Raw genomic sequence first — 20328 nt, forward strand, 5'->3', positions numbered from 1 at the left:
TTGACGCATTTTGCTTGTTCTTTCTCTCCCTGCTATTTTGGGGTAAGAGTCACACTATTACCACGCGACGAAGCGAGTGTGACGCAAAATTACGCATTTACCTAGTGTTGGACAGTGAATTCCTCGCATAACGATTGTGTGTACACTGGCAACTGAAATAAAAGGCTGTCATCAAAACCACCAAAACTTGAGCCATATAAATACTACTAAAACACTTAATCACCGTTTAATGTAGTTTTGCTCTTGCACAGTTTGCGGTGCTCGTCTTTCCACGTGCAGTGGACTCAAACCTTCTGACGAACAGCACGCGGATTTCGAAAGGGGCTCTTAACTCGTCTAGTGAGAAAATACGGATTATGTGCGCATGCTAGTCGTTGCGAGCAGTGTACATGTGACTGACATATTTGATATTTCCCATCAGTGGCTGCCTAATCAAATTGAATGACCGCGACCACCACGCAGACACGTTTCCCTTGAAGTCGCGCGTCCGCGCGTATTTTATGAATACGATCACGCCCTCCTAATTTTATGTATTATTTATTTGTAATAATTAAGTCTCCAATTACTTACTTGCCAGAAGCAGCACTTGCGAAGGATACGATCCAGTGTTCTCGGAGTTTTCATTGTCCTCCCAGAACGTCGTGTATACTCCGTTCTTATCGAAGTCATTTTCGTTCACCAGATGAAAGTCCTTAATGCACCGCACCGGAACCACGTACCCCTTCTGATCAAATTCTTTTAAAAAAACGAACTAGCGCGAACATCGTTTCGATGATGTAATAGGAATTCGCGATTAACTAATCTCCACCACAAAAATGTTCTGGAATCTGCATCCGGAATGCCGACGCTGTGGTGGCTGTGGATCGGATTGGAATCGGACCGATGATTAGGCTTGAAAAATTATGACCACATAATCTACATTTAAAGAAACGTACTATTACAACTAGATCAAAGACAACAGAGATTTTTACTTGAAATGTTTGGCAATTATAAAGCATGTGTAAACGAAGTAAACGCAAGTTTCCCCCTTAACCAGTTACAGAGGCAATAGCCAACGAAATCCAATCCCAATCCAAAGAACTGGACAACTAGCTAGACAAAGCCAACAAAGCCACATTTGGTTCACGGCGAACGTGATTTGGTTAAACTTCGGAAAATTAACGCTGTTTTTCAGTTTAGTTGGGGCTGCTGGGCAAGAGTGACTGCCTGTGGCTAACCGGGCCGATCTAGGCTTCTGTGGACTGGACCGTGATCGTTTTGTGTTGTTTCTCGACTGGAACATGCTGTGAACGTACGACGATGAGCCTGAGCAAATTCAGAACTCGTAAGCGATATCTTGAGCCCGACGCATGGGATGAACCGTTACCAAGATCAACAGAACATGAAATAAGAAAAAGGGTGCTCGTGTCTCCAAGTGTTCCCTGTCCACGCCATAATTCGGGGTGCCCAAACCCTGCGACTGCTTCGACTACTCGTGGAGCATCGGACAGCAGCTGCGGAGATGAACCAAACAACCACTCGAGATCTGAAGGGAGTGGTCCGTCGCCCGTAGTTATAGACGATGATCCAGGAGATCACTCGGCTGCTGAAGACAGCGGTTCGGAGCCCTACGATGAAGACGAACATCACTCTTCAACCGATACTCATCCAGGCACCAGTTCTGCCAGCTCCCCGTTCTTGCTGGAGTTTGTGACCCCTCTTCGAGATGGAAGCTCCATGTCTGTAGGAGACGTCCTTGTCCTCATCATAGACATAGCGATAAAGCATGACTTGGAATGGACGGCCATAGAGGACCTCCTAAAGTTTGGAAATATTCTGTTGGGAAAGAATGTTCTTCCAGAGAGCAAATACTTGTTCAGGAAGTTTTCTGGAGCTTCACCGGAAGAGATGCAGTTCCACTTCTACTGCCCTACTTGTGATCAACTGCTGACGAAAACTGGAGGAAAGCTACCAGAGCGCAACAACATATCGAGCACGTGTTCGACATGCGGAAAGCATTACGTTGGTCGCCAGTAATGGCAAACGGGAACTTTTTTGTTAGCTTGCCGCTGGATAAGCAATTCACCTCTCTCCTTGCGGACACTACTGTGAGAGAGCAGCTCTTGGAGTCATTGAGCCGCACAAAGGCACCAGAAAACACTGGTGTATCGGACATCACCGACGGCTCTTTCTACAATCAACAGCGAGAGAAGCTCAACTGCAGAAAACAGGACCTGACGCTGACCATGAGTGCAGACGGGAGTCCGATGTTTAAGTCGTCAAACTACTCCATCTGGCCCGTGCACTTCACCCTGAACGAGCTGCCACCACACCTGCGCTGGCGCAACGTCATTTGTTCTCTCCTGTGGTACGGTACGAAGCACCCAAATATGACGCTGCTCCCTTAAGCGTTCGCCGACCAGATGAGGGAGCTCTCCAGGGATGGAATATCCTGGAATGCAGGTGGCCAAAATATACATTCAAAGGTATGTTTCTATATATATGCTCTTGACACAGTCTTATCTTATATTTTATTTCTTTGCATTACATTTTGAGTAGCCTTCGCCCGAAGGCTTGCGGCTATGCATTTATGCCAGGAGTTACTTTTTATTCCTTTTGTATAGCCTCTGGTTGAAAAAAAATGAAGTCCTAACTTCTTCAATACAATAGACATCTGATATGGAACTACATCAATACATCTTTAACAGAATTGGAGGAAAAATGCAAAGAAGACCTTAGTACCTACCTCACCAGTTCAGCTACTTCTTTTTTAAATTAGTTTCTAATAGCACTTATAAAATGTATTACATTGTTATGAAGTTATTAGAAAGCAATTTCCATGGAACTATAAAATTCACCGAGCTATATTCTTTGGTGTCTCTTACTTTTTTAGGTCTACTGCATAACCAGTGTCGCAGACGCTCCAGCGAGGACCTCTATGCAGAACTTGGTGCAGTTCAACGGGTACTATGGCTGTGCTTGGTGCTTACACCCTGGAGTTTTCGTCGAAGGTACAGTCAAATAAGTTTATTCTTTGAAGGATCATTCTCAGTTGCTAGGCAAAGCACTAATGTTCATGTTTCACTGTGCAGGCAGCATGAAGTACCCGGTGACAGTAGCTGTTGATGACAGGACAGAGGCTTCTATGTTGTCTGATATGACAAGTGCAGCAGCGACAAGCCACGCCGTCAACGGGGTTAAGGGGCCATCGCCTCTCATCAATGTTCCGGGATTCGACATAGTTTGGAGTTTTCGGCCCGATTATATGCACTGTGTCCTCCTTGGTGTTGTGCGTCAGGTCACCGAAATCTGGTTCTCGAACGTCGGCGAGGACCATTACATAGGGGCCCCTAGGACTTTGGCTGTGGTGGACCAGCGACTCCAAGGTCAGAGGCCGCACCTGTGCTTCAATCGTCCACCACGGTCGATTAAGCTAAGGAAGTATTGGAAGGTGTCAGAATGGGAGGCATGGCTGCTTTATTACTGCCTGCCGTGCCTGAAGGATATCCTTCCAGAGGAGCTTCTCGAGCATTTTGCGCTCCTTGTTTCTGGACTTTACCTCTTGCTGCAGAACCATGTCACGCTGGAAGACGTCGATACAAGCACTACCAAGATCACAAAGTTTGTCGTGCTGATGCAATATCATTATGGAGAAGCACAGATGACATCCAACGTTCACACGTTGCTGCACTTGCCAAAAAGTGTATTGCTGCACGGCCCACTCTGGTCACTATCGTGCTTCGAGTTTGAGAACAACATGGGGCACCTGCTCAAGCTGGTGTCCTCTTCGAATGGAATTCCGTTCCAAATCCTATCCCGCATTCTTTTGAGGAACAACTATCATCAGTTGCGATCCATGGCCTCCGAAGAGGTGATGAAGCAGTGCTCCCAAAAAATGCCTGACAGGGAAACAGAGATCAGGCTACTTGGGAAACCTCAACCAGCCTCTCAAGACGTGACAGACTTTGTACTGGAGCACCTGACAGGAGTGGACAAAATCGAGGAGTACCATCGTGTGTCTGTGGGTGGATGCACCATCCACAGTGAACAGTACAAGCCTCTATCAAAACGGGACTCCACTGGTATAAAGCTAGGAGACGTCTATGCGAAGGTGGCGAATATAGTGCGTGTTTGCAAGTTTGGTGGGAGCTTGGAGCTTTTCAATATCTCCCATGTGTACCAGGTCGAAGCAATGGGAGAGGTCGATCACCTAAAAGTTGCACACAAGACTGCTCAGAAGAGCTTGCATCCACTGTCCCAAGCCGTTCGCCCATGCATGTACCTGCAGATCGATGACACAGAGATTTTTGCAGAATTGTGCAACCGCTATGGTTCATTTTAAACAACCTTCAGGTTGTCTCCCAAATTACCTCTTTCCGATCCCGACTTTTTCAGGTTATCCTTGACTATTTTGATAAAATGTCCTGACCATTTCTTTGATCAAAGAAGATGTTTGACCAGCCTATTGGCATGACAAACCAATAGCCGCTAACCTTCTTGTGCTTGTGGCTCTTTCCATTTAATCAGGCAGTGGCATTTCAGGCAACGCTACTTGGCACTGCCATGCCGATACATGACAATCTGGTTTCATTGCACACCGCCACGCCACTTTCACTGGTAGTTTTCCTCCCATTAGCTAGCTCTTTGGGGGTTTCCCCGATATTTCCCTGGCTTTTCTTGATGATCCAATGTTCCCTGACAATCTCGGCTTTTCCAGGTTGGTAGACACCCTGACCCTGTTATGGCGGGGTAACAGGTGATTTCACATAGAGAGGTACCATTGAACATCCCTTCTTTATTTGTTTCATGGAAAGTAAACTTCAACTGTAGTAAGCAACGTCTGCCCGCATTTTCAACTTGCGCGTGAAACTGTGTCCACCAACCTAAAAACTTGTAATTAGGGAATTTCAGACCACCTGGTAAAGTCAAAGAATTACCGGATTTCGTTGGCTAAATCAGGGAAAATGACCAGTGCAAGTGGCACGGCAGTGCAGAAAGAGATGCAGCAGTCGTGCGTCGGCATGGCCGTGCTGAATATTGCCAGACATGTGATCCACCAAGCAAAGAAACAGTCAGAAAATTTTATCGAAATGGTCACGAAAAACCTAAAAAGTCTGGGTTTTTTAAAGTAAGTGCGAAGAGTAACGTGATTTCAACACGATCAGGAGCAGCACAAATGTAATCAACTGCCTCCTACAGTGCTTAATGTGCCAAAATAAATAGATTGAACAGAGATATATTAGGAATAATTTGGCAGTCCTGCACACTCAGCTTCATATGCTACACAATCACGTTTTAAACAAAATATCTAGTTGTACAAAGAGCATTCTCCAACTCACAAATATTTGTATCACCAACAACTACCTCCAAATTCCAATCTTTTATGAAAGATCTTTGTAAGTTGCTATTTTTTTACTTTGTCTGCATTCTTTTTTTTGTAGATATGGTTGGTTTATTTTGTTCTATATGAGATGCCCCCTCATTGTTACATTGTTCCTCTTGTTAACCTTAAATTGTATATATGGTAGTAATTATGCTGAAAATTCTCCTGGCAGAAGTGAAACAAAGATATACCATTCAACAAACGAGCAATGTGTTTGTTGTCATTTTCGGAATCATCTGTTTAGTTGACAAACAGAAGTTTTACTATCTCGCCAACTTGAAGTAAATATATATTCTGAACTTTGAAACCATTCATTTGTTGTCATTTTTTGAGTCATTACAAAGGTTTACTTGACAAACTGAGAAGGTGTACTATTTTGCAAGTCTGGTAAATCGCAAAGATTTGCGAAGTTTGCCTTCGGTTAATCACTGTCGTAAAGGCAGAATTAGTAGTGGGGAGAATCCGTCAAGTGCAGTGTGCCATGTTCTCCGGTGCTGATCTGATGATAGGAGTCTTTTCGCTCCTTCCATTGGCAATACCAAACAAACCTCTTGCGTCATGCCGAGAGCCTTTCTTGTTGTTAGTAGCTATAACTCCCCAAAAAATATGAATTCCAGACTTTTCTGTGTTGCCAAATTCACTGAGGTTGGGCTTAGCATAAACTTGGAAGCAGTCAGGAAACAATTTCAGGGCTCCTTTTAAAGACTGCCAGAATGCCCACCTCCAGCATGTGCTAGTTTCCTTCACCGGACGTAAGGTGGGGAGGTGCACCTGCATGCTTGTCGTGAAGTTCAGAAATCTCGTGCAAGAGGTGGAACTTTTTGAGCAGTGTTAACCTTTCATGACTAGAGTAGCTCGAAGTGTACAAGAGATGACCAATGTGTCTACCAAGTGGGACCACTTCAAGAACCACTTGTATCCAAGTGGTCACAACTGGACCTCAAGTGGGACCAGTGCAAGGACCACTTGCATCTAAGTGGTCACAACTGGACATCAAGTGGGACCACTTGCATCCAAGTGGCCACAACTGGGCATCAAGTGGGACCACTTCAAGGACCACTTGCATCCAAGTGGTCACAACTGGACATCAAGTGGAACCACTTTAAATCAAGTGGGACCACTTGAAATCCCACTTCATATTTTCACCTGGGCACCCACTCGAAAAAGAACAGCCGTCGTTCATTCATCTACCCTCTGAGAGGCGCGCGCCTAGCGATCCATTCGTTTGTCAGATATGGTGCTTTTGCGCTTCCCCGTAAACGCAACCTGGACGCCTGTACTCTATGAGCTCTGCCACGTGCGTTTGTTGCTGTGGGTTGCGCTTTCTATTGTGTTATTTTCCAAAAGTGGAGGTATGTGAAAGTGACTATGTCGCTGTCGAGAAAGTGCTCCTTCAATCTCAACTGGACAAACCCGGACATATGCACGAATGCAAGTTGGATTCAGACCATTCCAAATGATCCAAATAGTGCTCACTGCGCAATGTGTTGCAAGTAGTTCTCCCTGAGCAACATAGGGAATAGGGCGATTGCTACTCATCTTGAGGGTAAGAAACATCAAACTGCTATGAAATATCTGCAAAGCGTTTCCCAGAGCCCAGTCGTATTTTTCAAAACTGCGACAAATGCGAACTTGCCTTCCGCGACAGCAATGGGTGTTTTTTGTCCGGTGGTAACAATAGTGCTTGTAGGGCTCCGGCAATGCGTCTAACCACCGCCACGGAGGCTCTTAGCCCCTCTGTGAAGACGTGGGTGGTGGCTTTTTATTGAAAAAGGAAGTCACAAAGGCCGGGGATCATGTGGTGCTTGAATACTATAACAACTCGTGGGTCTTTCCGTTCAGCGGCAGCGTCTGCCTCGCTGTTTCCGTTAATGTTCCCCATGTGTGAGACCGCCAGAAAAATTCAGCTTGGAAAAGACAAAGTGGGATATACAATATGTCGTGGTATCGCCCCCTACTTTCAAGACAAGTTACTAGCAGGCCTCCTAACGTGCCATATCTGGTGGTTGCTTTTGATGAGTCACTCAACAAAGTAACTCGAAGAACAAATTGATGTACTGATCAGGTGCTGGGACCAAACTCCCTGAAACAGTAAACCCGGGCCAATGCTGTGTTCTAAACATCTTCTAAAGTTTGCTTTATCTAATTTAAAGAAAATTTTTTACAATGTGAATAGTGTCTATCTATCATATATTGTGTTTTGGTGTCGGTAGTTGTGGGTCAGGGAATTTAATTAAAATAGTCAGGGAAAACCTGGAAAAGTCAGGGAATTTAAAGAAGACAATTTGGTAGACACCCTGATTAAGAATGTGAGGTCAGCATACTTATTTTATCCTCTCAGCAGCAGCAGAAACTGCTGCCTATTCCTCACTGCTAACCGTTGCCCACCAAGAAAGAAACCTTGTCTGTTTCGAAACTTTGGGCCTCTTCGTGTTTAGGGATTGGTTGAAGATGTCTTTTATTATATTCCTGGTGATTGCTTGTCCAAACCTGTGAATAGGTTTCAGCAACAGATCCTCCAGTTAAGGCAGGACGAGTGTTCACCTGTTATTGCATTATACATACCCCTCACGAAGTGTATGGTATCCATTCAGGAATCGCGGGCATTTGGCCTATGCAATGTCTCCACAAGATCGCTGCAACCACCCTCTTGCCTTAAGTATAGCTAGTATTCACTGGCAGCCTTAGTTGAGTCTGTTGCTACTGAGCATAAGCTTACGCTGAGCTTCTACAACGCTTGCACAACATGTCACACTACTATGATCATAGTTCTCCTCAAAAGATGAGTGGGGGCTTATTCTGATCATGCACTATGAACACTGCACTTTAAAGGGTCCATGAAATGAATTTTGGGCTGGGATAACTGAAATTAGGTTGTGATTTTACTAACAGCATATCGTTTAGTGTGCCAAGAAGAAAGAAGGTAGAAAGTCAAAAGTGTGCTTTTTAGTAAGAAAATTAGAAAAACATTGTGCAGACTATTTCATACCTCCTTTCCTTCTAAAGCTCTTAGCCTTTTCACTGGAATACATCTGCGGGACAAAGCGCGTCGGCCAGTTCCAGCTCACGGGTTGGACACGAGCTCTGCGTCACTATACTACTCCGTTCCCCCCTAAGCTCGCAGTGCGGTGGGAGCTGCACGCTTGCTGGACCAATCGGCCGCCTTCGTTTCATCACCTGACCCCATCCTCTGCACTTGTGTACCTATGTGTGAGGGAGTGTGACCATGTGGCAAAAGACAGAAGTCTGACTGGCCCAACGAATATGTAGCCTCCACAGCACTGTCAGCTTAGGGCTGAATAGAGGATAGTTGTTCGCAGTCCTGCAATAGCCACCGGTGGGAGGGGGAAGGGAGGGGGGGGGGGGGAAGCAGCCTTTGTCCAAATTTTGAGCGACGGGCTAATCTTTTAGGGGGAAAATGGTGACGTCTGGGTACACAAATGAAGTCCGAGCAAGAGTGGAGTTTCTGCTTTCTCTCTTTTTGATCTGTTGGGTCATGCTGTGCCATTTGTGAGTTGAGGAGGAAAGCTAAGAAGGAAGAAGTTGAAAAATGTTTCATGGCCCCTTTAAGTATGCTGCTTTTCAATTACCATCTATAGTGGGCTCGTTCAATTTAGTAGCACCTCCGCACCAGCTGCACTCAACGCGCACCACCCCATTCGATTTACGAGTGCAGCCCATGTCAAAACACAACCGTAAGTGCAGTGCCCCCACTTTCCTGCATCGGTGCAGGCTAGCGCAGGTAAATAGAATGAGCCCAGTGTTTCTGCTCTAGCCTGTCACGCATGGTGTATGTATCATCTGGCTGTATCTCTGTTGTGTATATCTCTTGAGCTGGGGTCAGGCTTTTTGTCAGGCTCACATAAGTTGGGGGTTAAAATTTGGTATTGTTTTTCCTCTCGAAAAACAGTGTCCGGCAAATCACCTTTTATTTCTTATTGTGTTTGCAACGCATAATATTGCTCGAGATTTGAAAAGTGAAAAATGTTAAACGATTTCCTTCTTAGGTGCATATATTATAATCATCCAATTAAAGAGAGTATTGTGAAGAAAACCCATTATGTTTACAGTGAAGCTGGTCTCACTACCGCGATGAGCCCGCCTGCAGAGACGCTGGACATCCCCGAAGCTACGGCAGGTAATACCAAAGACTGACCACTTTTAACTTTCGTTTCCAGAAGCGATGGTTAATTCACTCAATCTTAAGGATCATTCACATAGTAGCATTTGACTACATTTAACTGCATTGTGAGGACAGTTGCGTCGCATTACGACCATGAGTCGCTGGCAACGTGAAACCAATTGAAAAAGTAGCTTGGCACACGACGTATAAAGCATGGATGTACCAGTAACTCAGGGTCGTAGCAAAGTAATTACCCATACCCAAATGCAACTATGTGAATGGGCTTACTTGAAACATGGTTGCAGTACTATATCTGCAACTGGAGGAAAAGAAGAGGGGGTTTCCCCTTGCGGTTTTAGTGCCAGTCCGACGTATGCCGCCATTGCCAAGCAACAAGGAGTTGCTCCAAGCTCTGGGATTTCAGTACTTCATCATTATTATCATTTATTAAACCTTGAGGGCCCATGCGGTCCTTGCAGAAGGGGTGAAGAGTTGCAGGACATTGTTATGTAAAACCAAACCAAAAATATATAAGGGAATATATAACACTGAATCAAGGTTGTATGTAAGGTCTCTTTTTTACGAGGCTTTCAGTTTTTTTTTAATTTAATGTGTTGAAAGTGCTGCACCAAATTGTGCCATGAACGCAAGTCTGCTGCATGTCGCTTCAAAATGCCCCGTTTGCTCAAAATTGCACCACACCTGTGCCAGGGCGAGCTTAAGCGAAGTAAAAATTAATTTAATATCTGTGGGCACTTATATTGAAAGAAGTAGAAGCGAAGTAAAATGTTAAAAACATATATTTCACGGAGTGTCTACTCGCCGTTGCTAACATTCGCTCGCCTACCGCTCTGGCCACGTCATTGTCTGAAGTTCGGATCATGTCGGCGATGTCGCGGAGCAAAAAGTCGCGTGAAAAAATTGTGGTTGTATGGCAGCTGGTGTGACGAGACAGTACGAAGGTCTCGTACTCCTGACGAGATCACTTCATTTTCATCTCGGTAACACGCTTTCACGAAGTGGCACTATCGCCGCTCGCGTCGTCCTTCACCACCTCGCACTGGTGCGTGTGCATCAAGCTTCATTGCATCGCATCGGTGTGTTAGGAAAAGTAGCTTATGCATGGGAATACCAAATGTCTATACCCGTTTTCACCTCAAGAAAAAAGTAAGTTTTGTGCATTGATCATACGCTGCGCGAAGTAGTTCTTACGAGATTTGCTTGTCGGAGGAAAAGGCGGTGCTTTTGACATTGGGAACATGTGCGTCTTGATAAGATAACATATATCTAATCTAAAATTCACCTACATATATCTTAATTATTCCCATGAAGAGGTAAATTAGTAATGCTTCGCGAGGAGCCGGACTTGTTTTACTGCGGTTCTTGAGGTGAAAACGGGTATAGTGCAATGGGTTTGGAAATTATGCGCAGTACCACTACAGGTCAACCTTTTTTGTTCTTGATTGTAGGTCAACCTTTAATTTTAAAGAGTGTTACCGAGAGAGGAAGACGAAAAAAAAAAACGCGGACCTAAGTTCCTTTCGCACAGCATTCGATCGAAAAAGCTCCAACTCGGCTCTTGCTCCAACGCTGCTTACGCTTGCGTGATTAGGAGCGTCATTTTTCGATTTCAACTCATACATTTTGCTAATGTAAGAATGGGGGGTTGCACTATATGATATTAGATATTTGAGTTTTGTAGCTTCGTAAGTCTTGGTGGAACATATTTTCATTGATGGATGTCTTAGTGGATATGCTAGTTTTTTTTATGGAACTTTACATAAATGATATTGACAGGCTAATTCACTGGGAGAGTAAAAGGTGGAGTGGGAGAGACACTTTATCTTATCTTTATGTTGCTACAATTTGTTTTTCAACCATTCTTTTTCTTCTTAATCTATTTTATGAACGGAACCTATTTCTAAAAAGACAGTTGTGTATTATGTTTAGGGCCCTGCACGGATAAGTTTGATCACTCGGTCTGCATCCGCAGAGTTTGGAACTGTATCCCTTCTGCAGTCCGCACATTTGTTTTACATTATAAACTCGAGCATGAAAACAAAAGCATCTGGATGGTATCTTATAACTTATAAGCCATTTGCTTATCTTGTTCAAAGAACTCTCCAAGTCTGAATACGGCCAGTCATTTTTTTTATCACATTCTGATTTATCACAATTATAAGCTTCATATTATAACTTAAGCAATCTTCTTTCCAGAGACATTTCGCATCACTGGAAAGACGATCAAAGTTATGAGATTGTCCTAAAAGTCTGCGACACTTTGCCCATAAAATGCGGTAAAAAAAATTACTGTATTATTATTTATTTTTTATTTTTTTTGCTTTTGCTAGACACATTTTAAGCATTTCAGTGAGGAGAGAACTCATGCTTTTTGGTTTTCCTAAACTCGCAGTTTTGCCAGTGACATCTTTAAATTTGATTTGTTTATATGGCTACTTTTGGGCCCTGACCTAATGTGATAACAAGAATTAAAATGACACCGCCCCACCAACGTGCTGGCATTTTTAATGGAACAAGAGAGCAAGTACACCATCATTCCCGTTGCTCAATTCACTCAGGAATTGCTTAAGCTCAACACGTCTGCAAAAAACAATTGGTCAATTTGTCAGTTCTTGCTTTCCTGGTGATTTTTATAACAGAACTACAACTTCAGTGGGTGCGGCGAGGCCAACAAGAACATGTGGCTGACCATGTCGTGGTTTTTCGTACAGGTCAGTTATCCATCATGCTTTAGGAGTGATGATCTGTGTCTTATAGTTGTGCTGCGCCCACAAACGCTTTGTGAAATTGCTGTTGACTGTTTGATGTATGCAAACTGCTGCTATGTGGCGACGTCAAGACAAATCCAGGGCCAACGGTTGAAGAAATGTTTGAGTCGTTGATGAACGGGCCAGCAATAATTCACAAGGAAATAGCTGACCTGAAGATCCTACAATCCGGCACTGATAAATCAGTTACTGAAGTGGTGTCAAGAATTGCAGAAGTAGACAAGGTATTGCTTAAGTTAAAAGTTAAGTCACTGGAGGTGGATGCACTTAAAAAGACCGTTAACAAGCTGGAGGAGACAATAACACTACTAAATGCGAAGCTTGCTAATTTAGGGGACCGGAGTCGACGTTCAAATCTTATTTGTGGAGTAGCAGACGCACCAGATGAGTCCGAGCAGGACTTGAGAGGCAAGGTTGTCGAAAATATTTTTTCAAGGCGACTAGGAGTCTCCTGCACCTCCGTTCAAAGAATTCATCGCCTAGGAAAACTCGTGGGAAAACGGCCGATTATTCTGTGTCTCCAAGACTACAAAGAAAAGGCAGAAATCCTGCGTAATGCACAAAAACTTAAAGGTACCAACGTTTACATCCAAAACGATTATTCTCAGGAAACGCTCAACAAAAGAAGACTGCTATGGAATAGTGCGAGCGTCGAGAAAACGAATAAACTGAAAGTATTTCTCGTAAACGACAAACTACGAATTGGCAATGACCTCTTTGCTTGGGGTGAAACTTCAAACGTACGAGTAAAGGTGGCCATTGCCAATGAAGCTCCTGTTGATGAATGACGAGAACCATTACCTGTTTCTAAGCAATTTTGTCTCCTGAACATGAATGCGCGAAGTATAGTTAATAAAGCTGAGTGGTTTGAACTCGTTCTTCTCAACTATGACCCCCATGTCACTGTGATCACTGGAACGTGGCTTAATGACTCTGTGTCTGATGCTGAAATTTTTCCGGAATCCCATCAAGTGTTATCAAGTGTTTCGCAGGGACCGTCCCTCTCGTGGCGGCGGTGTAGCGGTTGCAATAAAGCCGTCTATTTCTGCTATAGTATTAGGTCAAATTAGTGATCACGAAAGTCTAATACTTCGTCTTAATGTTTGGGGCCATAAGATTATACTTTCCACCGTATATAAATCCCCTTCCGCTAGTCCAGACCACTTAAATCGGCTCTACGATGACCTGTTAAAATACAGAGGCGAGCAAATTATTCTGTTTGACGATTTTAATCTCCCCCATATTGACTGGCTGCAATTATCTAGCTCTCCCAGTGATGACATCGTGTTCGACATGGTGATTGCATGGGATCTAACCCAAGTCGTTCAAGATTTTGCACGGGAAAGTAATTCCAGTCGCTCAATTTTGGACCTTAACTTTGTCAGTCGCGCTTTTCTTGATTATACCGTAAATCTCGAGGAGAGTGAGTCTGATCACAAATTAGTGCTTTTTTGCTGTCATCTGGACTGCCACTCGCAAAGGAAAAGGGTTGCTTTAACTGTGAAGGATTTTTCAAGGTCCAACGATGAAAGTGTATTGGATTACCCTGAGTTTTGTTTCAGCGACCTTATTGAAGATAATGTGACTTTGTTGTGGGAGAAGTTAGTGTATATATGTGTAACTATTGCTTAGAAAGCTTCATACCGGATCGGCGTAAATGCACGGGACATAGGAAGCCTTGGATAAAAAAAAAAGAAAAGAAAGCCGTTTACAACTCCCTGTAACGCCGAATTAGAGCGCAGCTCTTGAGGAGGAGGAGAGAAGGGTACTGGGTGGGTGGGTCAAGTGACCTTGGGGGGGGGGGTCACGTGGCCTTGTGGGAATCACGTGACCTTGGGGTGTCACGTGACCTTGGGGTGTCACGTGACCTTGGGGTGTCACGTGACCTTGGGGTGTCACGTGACCTTGGGGTGTCACGTGACGTCGGGGGTGTCACGTGACGTCGGGGGGGTCACGTGACGTCGGGGGGGTCACGTGACGATGCCGATGACGTCATCAGTGACGATCACGATGCGGATACCGATGACGTCATCAGTGATGATGATGATGATGATGATGATGCGGATGCCGGTGACGTCATCAGTGACTTCACAGATGACGTCATCAGTGATGATGACGATGCGGATGCCGGTGACGTTATCAGTGACGTCGCTGATGACGTCATCAGTGATGATGCCGATGACGATCCGGATGCTGGTGACGTCATCAGTGGCGATGACGTCAACGGGGGGGTCACGTGACCTCGGGGGGTATCCGCGGGTCACGTGAACCCGGGAGGGGTCACGTGACCTGGGTAACCATAGTGACCCTCGTGAGGGTAACCCTAGTACCCCTTGTGAGGGCAACTCTCTTGACCCTCATGAGGGTAACTCTCGTGACTTCAATGGTGCTTTTGAGAGTCACAGCTTTTGATTGTTCTCCTTTCCTGGTGTTTGTACATGCATTTTTTTATTGTATGTTGGGCGTTGATTATGGAATGTTTATTATGCTGATGGTGTTCATATGTATATATGTCGTTGTATAAGCAATATATATATATGGTTGCCCTGTGTTTCTTGTTTCTCATATGTATAGTTTTGTTGTTTGTATGTACCCCACACCTGCAGGGGCCTGTTCAAGACCTGCAGTATGTCTAAATAAATAAATAAATAAATAAAAAACACTCCGAACAATTGCTATTTGTCTTTTGATGGCTATATTTTTTTGAAGACGAGAATCCCAAGCTCATGTAGCTTTATCTTTGGCAGTTTTTCCTGCTGATCGAGAGCTCGTGCTTGCAGCCTAAAAGCGAAATTGTTGTACGTTACAGAAGGCTAAGAAAAAAAAAAAATTGCAAAACAAAGGGCAAATGAACACAGATATATATAAACAATGTGAATACTTTAAAAAAGCAGAGCTACTTTTCGAGCGAAAATAAATCTGCGAGATTAGATCACTATGGCGCATGCCATTTCTAGCGCTCAAGACACGGAAACTGGGACTCGTAGCCAGTTGGTCCGTGAGCCGCATCCCGGCGAGTCAGACCCCTGCTATGCAATTTCATTAACCCTTCCTTTGCCGTTTTTTTTTTCTGACTATTCCTCACTCCCTGTCATGTGGTTTTCGCGTGTTGGTTCAGGGGATATTTAAATGCTGCTAACTCAGCAAATGATGCTTTTTCTTGCATGCACCATCAGCATTGCGAGAGCCTGAAATATGTAGATTTCAAGTTCAGTCGCATCTTTTCACCGGTGTATACCAGTGATGTGATTGCTGCGCCAAACTGCGTCGACGGGCTAACCCTGCTACACCCTGCTACATTTTGCCAAAATATGGGTAATCTGCGCCAAGCCTGCGCCAAAAAGCTAATATCGGTTGCCTCGTAAAACCGAAACTAAACTGAGTACCATAGCTGAGCATGCGTGTGTTATGTGGCGCAAGCGGTCGCCCGTCACAAAGTACCCTGCATCAATTGTCCATCCGGTCTTGCATGGTTTTCCCGTCGTCTCACGTTTCGTGCACTCGTCGTCTCGTTTGTCTTGTCTCGCGTGTTTTTTTTTTTTTTAGTATTTTCAACGATTAGCGGCAAGATGTTTTGGTGGCGCCCTTCCGTGGTTCCTTCTCGTGACGTCATTACCTCGCAAATAGCAAATTTGATGGTGTTTGCAATGAGCACGGTGGAAGCTTGAAATCATTGCACTCTAAAACCAGCGCTGCAAACACCACCAAAATTGAAGTTCTTTCATTCCTCTTATTTCCGGCGAATAGAAATCCTTTGGTGACGTCAGTATTCGGCCAATCGTGGCAGGCCGATCACAGCGACGCTTTCGATCGTGCACGTCGTCAATAGACGCGGGTGTATGTCGACGCTCCGATGCTATAGCGTGCCGGGTACCAGCCGTGCCGTCATGCTGTGAAATGAAACCACGTTTTTACGTGGCGGGAGTTACTTTGTCAACTGAAGCACTCACTCCTGAAAGCAATAGTCGTGGGAAAACTGTATTTGTTCCCTGCCTTTTAGTCACCGTGGTCGCGCGGCATCGGGTGATGCCGTCCCCACGTCGCTGCAGATATGGCGCTTTCTAAAATGAAACTAAGCACCACCACATGTTCATCAACATTCCTGGTCTCGTTTAAATCTTATGTTACTATGAAAATTCCTTTCTAACTCTAAGACTGCTGTGTCGAAGTATTTATTACCTGTTTCTCTCGGTGGGCTTTCTTTCGGGAGGGACCCCGGTTCGTGAAAAATCTGCCGTGAAAGAAAGTTGGTGAAGAGAAGTGAGCTAAAGCAAAGAAGACAATGTCTGCATGCTGAACCCGCACAGCACGCTTGTTCGTCTCAAGTTCAGTCGTTGCACAAAGCGTTCCAAAAACTCTTTGACCCTGGCTCGCGATGTCTTGCATCGATGCGCTCAGGTTCTGTTCTTTTTTGTGTGTTTAGCTTGTAGCTTGTTTACCGGCCTGGCAAGCACGTGCCGCCGGACTGTTTTTGTCGTACGCTCGACGGTTACATTTGTTATAAAATTTTAGGAATCAGTTGATGACGGAGCGGGGTGGCATGGTTTCGGTTTTGATCGAACAGCCATTGTCTCCGCTCGCACGACGAAGCACGCGCAACTGCAAGCCTGCTGAAGTTGCCCTTACGCGCATGCGAACATTATTAAAGCCCCTCTATCCTGAGAAAAGTGGCGGCATTCATTCTTGTGGAAATGATCGAGACACGTGCCGTGCGCCATTTCTTGGAAGAACATGACATCTGAAATCTAGCTCAAATCTGCACTGTGCCGCCATGATCTTTCCAAAGGCTGAACGTTGCACGTGCCTCGTGCATCAACGCACCTTCTGCTACTTTCAAGACATGAAGGGGCTTTACACATGATTGCACGACAGCAGCACCAGCCAGGACGCTTGCAGATCGTTGTTTTACGTTTGCTTACTTTTGACTAACATCTGTCATGTCGAAAACCAGTAAAACGGTTGCAAGTGATTTTTCGGAATTGCTCGGCAATGTCTACATCACTGTACACTTGTGGGATGTCTCAGCCGTAAAAACAGAAGCAGCGAGTTCCTTCACGACACGTCACATCAAAACACAACACAACACAAAGTGCCCTGTTTGTACAGCACTTATAACGAATATTTTTATTTTTCTAAGAATATTTGTTATAAAAGTCACTTTCGCTGCTCCGAAACACTGTCTTGGCTGCTCCAAAAGCCACTTTTGCTGGTCCAAAGCACAGTTTTACTTGCTCCAAAGGCCCCAATTACTGCTCCAAAACACTGTTTTGGCTGCTCCGAAAGATGTTCCAAAATGGCTTAGGCCCATCACATCACTGAATACGCTCCACTATCCAAGAGAAACCTTCAGTCATCAAAGAGGAACTCATTTAGTGATGCAGTCACTTTTTTTATTTTCAAGTAATGTGCTAACAGATGTTGGCATCTGCTCCAAAAGGATTAGTAACTGCCCCAAACCAAGGTTTTGAATATACAGAACCTGCTATGAAAGGTCTAATGCCACTTCCATCAATGTAATGTTTTTCATTCATCACTTGTGTCACTTATTCTTATACATTCTTTGATTTTGTTTTACATTTTGTAAAAGTTTTTACCCCCACTCCTGCAATACCCTTAGTGGAGCTGCAGTATTTGAAAATAAATAGACTTAAAGGGGTAGGAAAACGAAATTTCAGCGCTCATTTTTTAGCTTTAATGTGTTGCATGTTGCACCCTAACCTCAGAAACACGAGTCTTCCGTTGAAAAGCACAAGAAAACTAATTTTAAAGCTAAATAAACAATCTTTCAATGTGCACCTGGTGGATGCATGCAGAGCCTATTTGGGAGGTAGTCTAGCAACGTTGTGGAATCTGCTGCGTTGTCGTGACGTAGCAGATTCCTTCGGAGCAGCGCCGCTCTTTGGCATTTCAACATTTTCCCTCTTATCTTTCCTTCTCAATTCACAAGTCGCGCATTGTACCAAACGGTCCAAGAAGACGGAAAGGAAGGACTCCCCTCCTTCTCGGACCCTCGTTCGTGCAACCGGGCACAGCCATTCTTCCCCTAGAAGATTAGCCCGTCCCTCAAAACTCGAACAAAAGTTGCTTTCCCCACCCTGTTCAGTCCTAAGCTGACAGTGTTGTGGAAGCTACGTGCTCCTTGGGCCAGCCACACGCTGGTCACTGCACGGGCACTTCGAACGGCTCGGTTGTAACGCGTTGACGCTATTGACACCACTACAACGCTGACAACGCCACCAAGGGCAAAGCTCATAACCACGCCAGCCTTGCTACTCCACGAACGCGGGAAATCTTTTCTTTCTGTTTTTGTTTGCGCCGGATATCCCATGACGCATCGCGCTCTCCGTTCGCTTCTCTTCACGCACTGGCTCGAGTGCACCGTTGGAACGAAAAATATAGCCAGTCGTTCAAAATACAAACATGCGATTATCATTTACGGTTATTATCCGTCATGCTTGACTCGTTTCCAAACGAAATTTGTATATTTAAATTTTTGTTTCCGTACCCCGTGATCCACGTGCAGGAACCCTCCGCAGCACTGTCTTGGATGCTGCGTTTCACGACCCAAGTCAGACTGCCACCTCTGCCTGTGCAGGTATGGATTACAGCCGAGCACTCTTGGCTTCCTCTAATTTAGAAGGCTGTGTTGGTGACTGACAATTCCTTGCACCTGTTTGCATTAAATGTTGACTGAAACTGCAGCCTGCCACTGCACTGAAAGCTCCGCGGGCTGCAGTAAAGGCAAGCAGCCCTGCACTGTTTGGTGTCAAAAGAAGGAGCAGTTGCATCTTATAAGCAGTGGTGCAAATTGTTGTGACCATTGTAAGGTGGAAACCTCGCCTACATTTGCCGCAAACTTGATTTGGCCAAGGAAACAAATGCCAAAGTTTCATGGGAGCTTCAGCACCATCTATTTTCTTCTTCTTCAGCACCTTAAAGGTGTGACTGTCGAGTTTTTGCGTTTGAAGGCATTTAATAAATTTTAGTCAAACTTCAACAAAAAAGCACTAAAATAACAATTTTTTTTTTCTTTTTGCAGGTGGTTTGAATGCAAAATTTATGTGTCTTTAGCACACAAAAGGTTATTTTTAGGCTGGTGCACAAACAAAAGTATTAGTGGTCGGACGTCTTTAGAAGGTTTTTAGCTGTAGACTAATTAGAAAACTTCAGATCGACAGCACATCTGTCTTCAGTGCCAGAGATGGCTTCTCGCAGATTGCGTCGGGAAGCCTGACAGGAGGTTTCTTTGTCAGTTGACACAGTTGCTCTCTCCAGCCATAGCTGTCTCTAAGCCAGGACTTCTCAACCACTGATGTTTCAGAGACTCCCAAGGTTCGGCGGGGGGGGTATGGGACGACTACAACGACAGAAGGGTAAATGAAGAAACCTAAACGTGTGCAGACCAACCTTGAAGCTCTGAAATGGAAGGCAATCAACCCTACTCACTCAAAGCATATGGTTTAGTCTATTTATCTTAGTGAGACAGCCAGCATCAATAAAACAAAAGAAGTCTTATTGCTCAGCTTGACTGATAATCAAGGGCTTCGTTGATGCTAAAAGGTCTGCGATGACCTCTTCTCTAAGCGCTGTTTCCTGTGCGGAATGTGTGCGCTTATATGGTGCAATTCATTAGCCAGCCATCTTAGCACTGTACAGGTTTGTATTCAACTGTGAACACAGTTCGTATTTCTATACCCACCCAGAAAATGCACAGATAATAGCTACAGGTTGAGGCTGCAGTCAGCCCCAAGTAGCATTAACTCTGCTTGCTTGGCAGCTCTGCATCCACTTTTGCCCAAGTTGGAATGTCCGAGGTACTGTTTTTATTGAAGTAGTGAGTGTATTCATTCGTGTATTGCACTTTTCTCGACGAAACCCCTGTTCACCTCGTCCCGCACATTTAAAGGGACACTGACACCCCTCAGAAAATTTTTTTTTTTTAATTTTTTGCCAGGCGCTTTAATATGGTGTTGGAGGGCTACCCAATTAATATTTTGCATCAGAGTCGCGTATATCTTCATTAAAGCCAAAAAAATGCAACTGCTCGAAACCGA

At 44.6% G+C, this 20328-nt stretch overlaps 2 protein-coding genes across 5 annotated transcripts in view; both read left to right on the plus strand.

The window, feature by feature from the left end:
* The window catches only part of LOC115318596, a 56100-nt gene that overhangs the window by 21246 nt on the left and 14526 nt on the right, over positions 1-20328 (plus strand). The window contains exons 4-6 of one of the 4 annotated variants that reach the window (XM_040223271.2): positions 9433-9500; positions 12146-12217; positions 18783-18869. In XM_040223271.2, coding sequence (XP_040079205.1) covers positions 9433-9500; positions 12146-12217; positions 18783-18869 — 227 coding nt within the window. The remainder of the gene's footprint in view (positions 1-9432; positions 9501-12145; positions 12218-18782; positions 18870-20328) is intronic. The other 3 variants (XM_040223272.2, XM_040223273.2, XM_040223274.2) reach the window with 3 other exon arrangements.
* Positions 3093-4826, plus strand: LOC121045679. Its single transcript, XM_040498779.2, has one exon. It carries the CDS (start codon positions 3125-3127, stop codon positions 4319-4321), a length of 1197 nt encoding a protein of 398 aa, XP_040354713.1. The 5' UTR covers positions 3093-3124; the 3' UTR covers positions 4322-4826.

This window comes from Ixodes scapularis, unplaced genomic scaffold, assembly GCF_016920785.2.
Source record: "Ixodes scapularis isolate PalLabHiFi unplaced genomic scaffold, ASM1692078v2 PGA_scaffold0__279_contigs__length_252992795, whole genome shotgun sequence".
NCBI classification, from domain to species: domain Eukaryota; kingdom Metazoa; phylum Arthropoda; class Arachnida; order Ixodida; family Ixodidae; genus Ixodes; species Ixodes scapularis.